This window comes from Mustelus asterias, unplaced genomic scaffold (assembly GCF_964213995.1).
Source record: "Mustelus asterias unplaced genomic scaffold, sMusAst1.hap1.1 HAP1_SCAFFOLD_1086, whole genome shotgun sequence".
Classification (NCBI taxonomy): Eukaryota; Metazoa; Chordata; class Chondrichthyes; order Carcharhiniformes; family Triakidae; genus Mustelus; species Mustelus asterias.
The window spans coordinates 68,250-77,500 of NW_027591031.1; the positions used below are offsets into that span (position 1 = coordinate 68,250).

General features: G+C 57.6%; 1 protein-coding gene across 1 annotated transcript in view; it reads right to left on the bottom strand.

Annotated features, from left to right (window-relative positions):
- Positions 1-2,663: 2,663 nt before the first annotated feature.
- LOC144487843 (erythroblast NAD(P)(+)--arginine ADP-ribosyltransferase-like) overlaps positions 2,664-9,251 on the bottom strand; it is an 11,948-nt gene continuing 5,360 nt past the window's right edge. Inside the window, exon 2 of the mRNA XM_078205916.1 lies at positions 2,664-6,444. Coding sequence (XP_078062042.1) covers positions 5,558-6,444 — 887 coding nt within the window. The 3' untranslated portion in view covers positions 2,664-5,557. The remainder of the gene's footprint in view (positions 6,445-9,251) is intronic.

Sequence of the window (9,251 nt, forward strand, 5' to 3'; positions counted from 1 at the left end):
CCTGTCAGGCAGGGAGGAAATGGCCGAGTGAGGGAACCATGGTTCACGAAAGAGGTGGAATGTCTTGTGAAAAGGAAGAGGGAAGCTTATGTAGGGATGAGGAAACAAGGTTCAGATGGCTCGATTGAGGGTTACAAGTTAGCAAGGAACGAGCTGAAAAAGGGGCTTAGGAGAGCTAGGAGGGGACATGAGAAGTCCTTGGCGGGCCGGATCAAGGAAAACCCCAAGGCTTTTTACTCTTATGTGAGGAATAAAAGAATGACCAGGGTGAGGTTAGGGCCGGTCAAGGACAGGAGTGGGAACTTGTGTATGGAGTCAGTAGAGATAGGAGAGGTGATGAATGAATACTTTTCTTCAGTGTTCACCAAGGAGAGGGGCCATGTTTTTGAGGAAGAGAAGGTGTCACAGGCTAATAGGCTGGAGGAAATAGATGTTCGGAGGGAGGATGTACTGGCAGTTTTGAATAAACTGAAGGTCGATAAGTCCCCTGGGCCTGATGAAATATGTCCTAGGATTCTTTGGGAGGCAAGGGATGAGATTGCGGAGCCTTTGGCTTTGATCTTTGGGTCCTCACTGTCCACAGGGATGGTGCCAGAGGACTGGAGAATGGCGAATGTTGTTCCTCTGTTTAAGAAAGGGAATAGAAATGACCCTGGTAATTATAGGCCGGTTAGTCTTACTTCGGTGGTTGGTAAATTGATGGAAAAGGTCCTTAGGGATGGGATTTATGACCATTTAGAAAGATGCGGATTAATCCGGGATAGTCAGCACGGATTCGTGAAGGGCAAGTCGTGCCTCACAAATTTGATTGAATTTTTTGAGGAGGTAACGAAGTGTGTTGATGAAGGTAGGGCAGTTGATGTCATAAACATGGATTTTAGTAAGGCGTTTGATAAGGTCCCCCATGGTCGGCTTATGATGAAAGTAAGGAGGTGTGGGATAGAGGGAAAGTTGGCCGATTGGATAGGTAACTGGCTGTCTGATCGAAGACAGAGGGTGGTGGTCGATGGAAAATTTTCGGACTGGAGGCAGGTTGCTAGCGGAGTGCCACAGGGATCAGTGCTTGGTCCTCTGCTCTTTGTGATTTTTATTAATGACTTAGAGGAGGGGGCTGAAGGGTGGATCAGTAAATTTGCTGATGACACCAAGATTGGTGGAGTAGTGGATGAGGTGGAGGGCTGTTGTAGGCTGCAAAGAGACATAGATAGGATGCAAAGCTGGACTGAAAAATGGCAAATGGAGTTTAACCCTGATAAATGTGAGGTGATTCGTTTTGGTAGGACTAATTTAAATGTGGATTACAGGGTCAAAGGTAGGGTTCTGAAGACTGTGGAGGAACAGAGAGATCTTGGGGTCCATATCCACAGATCTCTAAAGGTTGCCACTCAAGTGGATAGAGCTGTGAAGAAGGCCTATAGTGTGTTAGCTTTTATTAACAGGGGGTTGGAGTATAAGAGCCGTGGGGTTATGCTGCAACTGTACAGGACCTTGGTGAGACCAGATTTGGAATATTGTGTGCAGTTCTGGTCACCTCACTATAAGAAGGATGTGGAAGCGCTGGAAAGAGTGCAGAGGAGATTTACCAGGATGCTGCCTGGTTTGGAGGGTAGGTTTATGAGGAAAGGTTGAGGGAGCTAGGGCTGTTCTCTCTGGAGTGGAGGAGGCTGAGGGGAGACTTAATAGAGGTTTATAAAATGATGAAGGGGATAGATAGAGTGAACGTTCAAAGACTATTTCCTCGGGTGGATGGAGCTATTACAAGGGGGCATAACTATAGGGTTCATGGTGGGAGATATAGGAAGGATATCAGAGGTAGGTTCTTTACGCAGAGAGTGGTTGGGGTGTGGAATGGACTGCCTGCAGTGATAGTGGAGTCAGACACTTTAGGAACATTTAAGCGGTTATTGGATAGGCACATGGAGCACACCAGGATGATAGGGAGTGGGATAGCTTGATCTTGGTTTCAGATAAAGCTCGGCACAACATCGTGGGCCGAAGGGCCTGTTCTGTGCTGTACTGTTCTATGTTCTATGCCTCTGTTTAAAGAGGGAGTCTCTCCGTCAGGGACTCTGTTTAAAGAGGGAGTCTCTCCGTCAGGGACTCTGTTTAAAGAGGGAGTCTCTCCGTCAGGGACTCTGTTTAAAGAGGGAGTCTCTCCGTCAGGGACTCTGTTTAAAGAGGGAGTCTCTCCGTCAGGGACTCTGTTTAAAGAGGGAGTCTCTCTGTCAGGGACCCTGTTTAAAGAGGGAGTCTCTCCGTCAGGGACCCTGTTTAAAGAGGGAGTCTCTCCGTCAGGGACTCTGTTTAAAGAGGGAGTCTCTCCGTCAGGGACTCTGTTTAAAGAGGGAGTCTCTCCGTCAGGGACTCTGTTTAAAGAGGGAGTCTCTCCGTCAGGGACCCTGTTTAAAGAGGGAGTCTCTCCGTCAGGGACTCTGTTTAAAGAGGGAGTCTCTCCGTCAGGGACTCTGTTTAAAGAGGGAGTCTCTCCGTCAGGGACTCTGTTTAAAGAGGGAGTCTCTCCGTCAGGGACTCTGTTTAAAGAGGGAGTCTCTCCGTCAGGGACTCTGTTTAAAGAGGGAGTCTCTCCGTCAGGGACTCTGTTTAAAGAGGGAGTCTCTCTGTCAGGGACCCTGTTTTAAATGAACACACATCGAAACAATACTGAAAGCTTTTCACAGTTTATTACACTGTTGATTAAGTCTGGTTCCATTACACATTGCAGTGCGGATCCAAGTGGATTACCAGCAGGTTAGAGAGCGGAACAGTGACAGCAGCACCAGTCGCTACTGCAGAGTGACCTCTTTACATTGGGTTTATGTTGTAAATTCACCAACTCAATTTATATATAAGGACACGGTCTCTCTGACAGTGCGGCACTCCCTCAGTACTGACCCTCTGACAGTGCGGCGCTCCCTCAGTACTGACCCTCTGATAGTGCGGCACTCCCTCAGCACTGACCCTCTGACAGTGCGGCACTCCCTCAGCACTGACCCTCTGACAGTGCGGCACTCCCTCAGTACTGACCCTCTGACAGTGCGGCGCTCCCTCAGCACTGACCCTCTGACAGTGCGGCACTCCCTCAGCACTGACCCTCTGACAGTGCGGCACTCCCTCAGTACTGACCCTCTGACAGTGCGGCACTCCCTCAGTACTGACCCTCTGACAGTGCGGCACTCCCTCAGCACTGACCCTCTGACAGTGCGGCACTCCCTCAGCACTGACCCTCTGACAGTGCGGCACTCCCTCAGCACTGACCCTCTGACAGTGCGGCACTCCCTCAGTACTGACCCTCTGACAGTGCGGCACTCCCTCAGCACTGACCCTCTGACAGTGCGGCACTCCCTCAGCACTGACCCTCTGACAGTGCGGCACTCCCTCAGCACTGACCCTCTGACAGTGCAGCACTCCCTCAGCACTGACCCTCTGACAGTGCAGCACTCCCTCAGCACTGACCCTCTGACAGTGCGGCACTCCCTCAGCACTGACCCTCTGACAGTGCAGCACTCCCTCAGCACTGACCCTCTGACAGTGCAGCACTCCCTCAGCACTGACCCTCTGACAGTGCGGCACTCCCTCAGCACTGACCCTCTGAGAGTGCGGCACTCCCTCAGTACTGACCCTCTGACAGTGCGGCACTCCCTCAGTACTGACCCTCTGACAGTGCGGCACTCCCTCAGTACTGACCCTCTGACAGTGCGGCACTCCCTCAGTACTGACCCTCTGACAGTGCGGCACTCCCTCAGTACTGACCCTCTGACACTGCGGCACTCCCTCAGCACTGACCCTCTGACAGTGCGGCACTCCCTCAGCACTGACCCTCTGACAGTGCGGCACTCCCTCAGCACTGACCCTCTGACAGTGCGGCACTCCCTCAGCACTGACCCTCTGACAGTGCGGCACTCCCTCAGCACTGACCCTCTGACAGTGCAGCACTCCCTCAGCACTGACCCTCTGACAGTGCGGCACTCCCTCAGCACTGACCCTCTGACAGTGCAGCACTCCCTCAGCACTGACCCTCTGACAGTGCGGCACTCCCTCAGCACTGACCCTCTGACAGTGCGGCACTCCCTCAGTACTGACCCTCTGACAGTGCGGCACTCCCTCAGCACTGACCCTCTGACAGTGCGGCACTCCCTCAGCACTGACCCTCTGACAGTGCGGCACTCCCTCAGCACTGACCCTCTGACAGTGCGGCACTCCCTCAGTACTGACCCTCTGACAGTGCAGCACTCCCTCAGCACTGACCCTCTGACAGTGCGGCACTCCCTCAGTACTGACCCTCTGACAGTGCGGCACTCCCTCAGCACTGACCCTCTGACAGTGCGGCACTCCCTCAGCACTGACCCTCTGACAGTGTGGCACTCCCTCAGTACTGACCCTCTGACAGTGCGGCACTCCCTCAGTACTGACCCTCTGACAGTGCGGCACTCCCTCAGCACTGACCCTCTGACAGTGCGGCACTCCCTCAGTACTGACTCTCTGACAGTGCAGCACTCCCTCAGCACTGACCCTCTGACAGTGCAGCACTCCCTCAGCACTGACCCTCTGACAGTGCAGCACTCCCTCAGCACTGACCCTCTGACAGTGCAGCACTCCCTCAGCACTGACCCTCTGACAGTGCGGCACTCCCTCAGCACTGACCCTCTGACAGTGCGGCACTCCCTCAGCACTGACCCTCTGACAGTGCGGCACTCCCTCAGTACTGACCCTCTGACAGAGCGGCACTCCCTCAGTACTGACCCTCTGACACTGCGGCACTCCCTCAGCACTGACCTTCTGACAGTGCGGCACTCCCTCAGCACTGACCCTCTGACACTGCGGCACTCCCTCAGCACTGACCTTCTGACAGTGCGGCACTCCCTCAGCACTGACCCTCTGACAGTGCGGCACTCCCTCAGCTCTGACCCTCTGACAGTGCGGCACTCCCTCAGTACTGACCCTCTGACAGTACGGCACTCCCTCAGCACTGACCCTCTGACAGTGCGGCATTCCCTCAGCACTGACCCTCTGACAGTACGGCACTCCCTCAGCACTGACCCTCTGACAGTACGGCACTCCCTCAGTACTGACCCTCTGACAGTACGGCACTCCCTCAGCACTGACCCTCTGACAGTGCGGCACTCCCTCAGCACTGACCCTCTGACAGTGCGGCACTCCCTCAGTACTGACCCTCTGACAGTGCGGCACTCCCTCAGCACAGACCCTCTGACAGTGCGGCACTCCCTCAGCACTGACCCTCTGACAGTGCAGCACTCCCTCAGCACTGACCCTCTGACAGTGCGGCACTCCCCCAATACTGACCCTCTGACAGTGCGGCACTCCCTCAGCACTGACCCTCTGACAGTGCGGCACTCCCCCAGCACTGACCCTCTGACAGTGCAGCACTCCCTCAGCACTGACCCTCTGACAGTGCGGCACTCCCTCAGCACTGACCCTCTGACAGTGCGGCACTCCCTCAGCACTGACTCTCTGACAGTGCGACACTCCCTCAGTTAACTAAGTTAGCACTATTTGGACGCCTGGTTAGTCGGGTTAGTAAAACACGCTGGGGGTGGGTTTAGCACAGGTGACCTGAGAGGATGATGGGAAGGAGGTAGAGGGCACAGTGGTAACTGGCCATTGACCCTGACAGCTTGAGGTCAGTGGAGGTCAGGTAGAGGTCGATGCGGGGCTGACCATTGACGTTGGCCTTCTGGACTCTCTCCACCCTGAAAGACTCGCAGGGGGGGATCAGAACCTCCCTCTCCTGGGGGAACGGGGAGAGTTCTTCCACCGAGGCCCCCCGGGCGGTGCGTATATGGAAGAGGGTCCCCCCTCCTCCCCCTCCCCCCACTCCCCCGCTGGCAAAGATTTCCGCCACATCTCGATTGGCTGAGGTGGAGGTGAAACTCCCAAACTGGACCGTGTCGCCCACCTCCGCCCAGAAGGGGCTGGCGGCCCCTCGGTACACCGTGCCCCTGTCGGCCTGGCCCTCTCCGGCCTGCCTCAGGCCTCGTAAGGCCGAAGCCAGCAGCTGATGCAATGCTCGGAAACGCCCGCAGGCTTCCTCCTCTCCCTCGGACCCCAGGCACTGGCGAGAGGCCTGGTTGAAGCGCAGGTAGAGGGGGCCTGAGGGTGGCGGCGGGTACTCCAGGGCGTAGCACACAACCGCCACTGCCAACTCGTCCCTCAGTCCCCCCGGGGCCCTCCTGCCCCCTTCCTTCATCCTCGCCCACTCCAGCCAGGCCTGTGACCAGGCCTTGTCCAGCGCTGGGTTCAGCTCCCGCTCCATTTCCATTAGGCCCATCCAGAAACTCAGCTCCCCCTCCGGGTCGCCATCCTCCTGCTCCTCCTCCTCCGTCTCCTGCTCACAGCCGCGCACCCTCCCCAGGTTGATCAGCTCGCTGGAGAAGCGGCTGGGCCTCTTGCACTGGACACCCGCCGGAATGCGCAAAAAAACACCAACTGCAGAGGGGGAAGACAAGGCAGGCGTCAACCGAGGAACACACAGCACAGAGACTGAGGATCACACAACTCCCTCAGCACTGACCCTCTGACAGTGCGGCACTCCCTCAGCACTGACCCTCTGACAGTGTGGCACCCCCTCAGCACTGACCCTCTGACAGTGCGGCACTCCTTCAGTACTGACCCTCTGACAGTGCGGCACTCCCTCAGCACTGACCCTCTGACAGTGCGGCACTCCCTCAGCACTGACCCTCTGACAGTGCAGCACTCCCTCAGTACTGACCCTCTGACAGTGCGGCACTCCCTCAGTACTGACCATCTGACAGTGCAGCACTCCCTCAGCACTGACCCTCTGACAGCGCGGCACTCCCTCAGCACTGACCGTCTGACAGTGCGGCACTCCCTCAGCACTGATCCTCTGACAGTGCGGCACTCCCTCAGCACTGACCCTCTGACAGTGCGGCACTCCCTCAGCACTGACCGTCTGACAGTGCGGCACTCCCTCAGCACTGATCCTCTGACAGTGCGGCACTCCCTCAGTACTGACCCTCTGACAGTGCGGCACTCCCTCAGCACTGACCCTCTGACAGTGCGGCACTCCCTCAGCACTGACCCTCTGACAGTGCGGCACTCCCTCAGCACTGACCCTCTGACAGTGCGGCACTCCCTCAGCACTGACCCTCTGACAGTGCGGCACTCCCTCAGTACTGATCCTCTGACAGTGCGGCACTCCCTCAGTACTGACCCTCTGACAGTGCGGCACTCCCTCAGGACTGACCCTCTGACAGTGCGGCACTCCCTCAGTACTGACCCTCTGACAGTGCGGCACTCCCTCAGCACTGACCCTCTGACAGTGCAGCACTCCCTCAGCACTGACCCTCTGACAGTGTGGCACTCCCTCAGCACTGACCCTCTGACAGTGCAGCACTCCCTCAGCACTGACCCTCTGACAGTGCGGCACTCCCTCAGCACTGACCCTCTGACAGTGCAGCACTCCCTCAGTACTGACCCTCTGACAGTGCGGCACTCCCTCAGCACTGACCCTCTGACAGTGCGGCACTCCCTCAGCACTGACCCTCTGACAGTGCGGCACTCCCTCAGTACTGATCCTCTGACAGTGCGGCACTCCCTCAGTACTGACCCTCTGACAGTGCGGCACTCCCTCAGTACTGACCCTCTGACAGTGCGGCACTCCCTCAGTACTGACCCTCTGACAGTGCGGCACTCCCTCAGCACTGACCCTCTGACAGTGCGGCACTCCCTCAGTACTGACCCTCTGACAGTGCGGCACTCCCTCACCACTGACCCTCTGACTGTGCGGCACTCCCTCAGCAATGACCCTCTGACAGTGCGGCACTCCCTCAGTACTGACCCTCTGACAGTGCGGCACTCCCTCAGCACTGACCCTCTGACAGTGCGGCACTCCCTCAGTACTGACCCTCTGACAGTGCGGCGCTCCCTCAGTACTGACCCTCTGACAGTGCGGCACTCCCTCAGTACTGACCCTCTGACAGTGCGGCACTCCCTCAGTACTGACCCCCTGACAGTGCGGCACTCCCTCCGCACTGACCCTCTGACAGTGCGGCACTCCCTCAGTACTGACCCTCTGACAGTGCGGCACTCCCTCAGCACTCACCCTCTGACAGTGCGGCACTCCCTCAGCACTGACCCTCTGACAGTGCGGCACTCCCTCAGCACTGACCCTCTGACAGTGCGGCACTCCCTCAGTACTGACCCTCTGACAGTGCGGCACTCCCTCAGTACCGGCCCTCTGACAGTGCGGCACTCCCTCAGTACTGACCCTCTGACAGTGCGGCACTCCCTCAGTACCGACCCTCTGACAGTGCGGCACTCCCTCAGTACTGACCCCCTGACAGTGCGGCACTCCCTCCGCACTGACCCTCTGACAGTGCAGCACTCCCTCAGCACTGACCCTCTGACAGTGCAGCACTCCCTCAGCACTGACCCTCTGACAGTGCGGCACTCCCTCAGCACTGACCCTCTGACAGTGCAGCACTCCCTCAGTACTGACCCTCTGACAGTGCAGCACTCGCTCAGCACTGACCCTCTGACAGTGCGGCACTCCCTCAGCACTGACCCTCTGACAGTGCGGCACTCCCTCAGCACTGACCCTCTGACAGTGCGGCACTCCCTCAGCACTGATCCTCTGACAGTGCGGCACTCCCTCAATACTGACCCTCTGACAGTGCGGCACTCCCTCAGCACTGACCATCTGACAGTGTGGCACTCCCTCAGTACTGACCCTCTGACAGTGCGGCACTCCCTCAGTACTGACCATCTGACAGTGCAGCACTCCCTCAGCACTGACCCTCTGACAGTGCGGCACTCCCTCAGCACTGACCCTCTGACAGCGCGGCACTCCCTCAGCACTGACCCTCTGACAGTGCAGCACTCCCTCAGCACTGACCCTCTGACAGTGTGGCACTCCCTCAGTCCTGACCCTCTGACAGTGCGGCACTCCCTCAGTCCTGACCCTCTGACAGTGCGGCACTCCCTCAGTCCTGACCCTCTGACAGTGCGGCACTCCCTCAGTCCTGACCCTCTGACAGTGCGGCACTCCCTCAGTCCTGACCCTCTGACAATGCGGCACTCCCTCAGTCCTGACCCTCTGACAGTGCGGCACTCCCTCAGTCCTGACCCTCTGACAGTGCGGCACTCCCTCAGTACTGACCCTCTGACAGTGCGGCACTCCCTCAGTACTGACCCTCTGACAGTGCGGCACTCCCTCAGTACTGACCCTCTGACAGTGCGGCACTCCCTCAGTACTGACCCTCTGACAGTGCGGC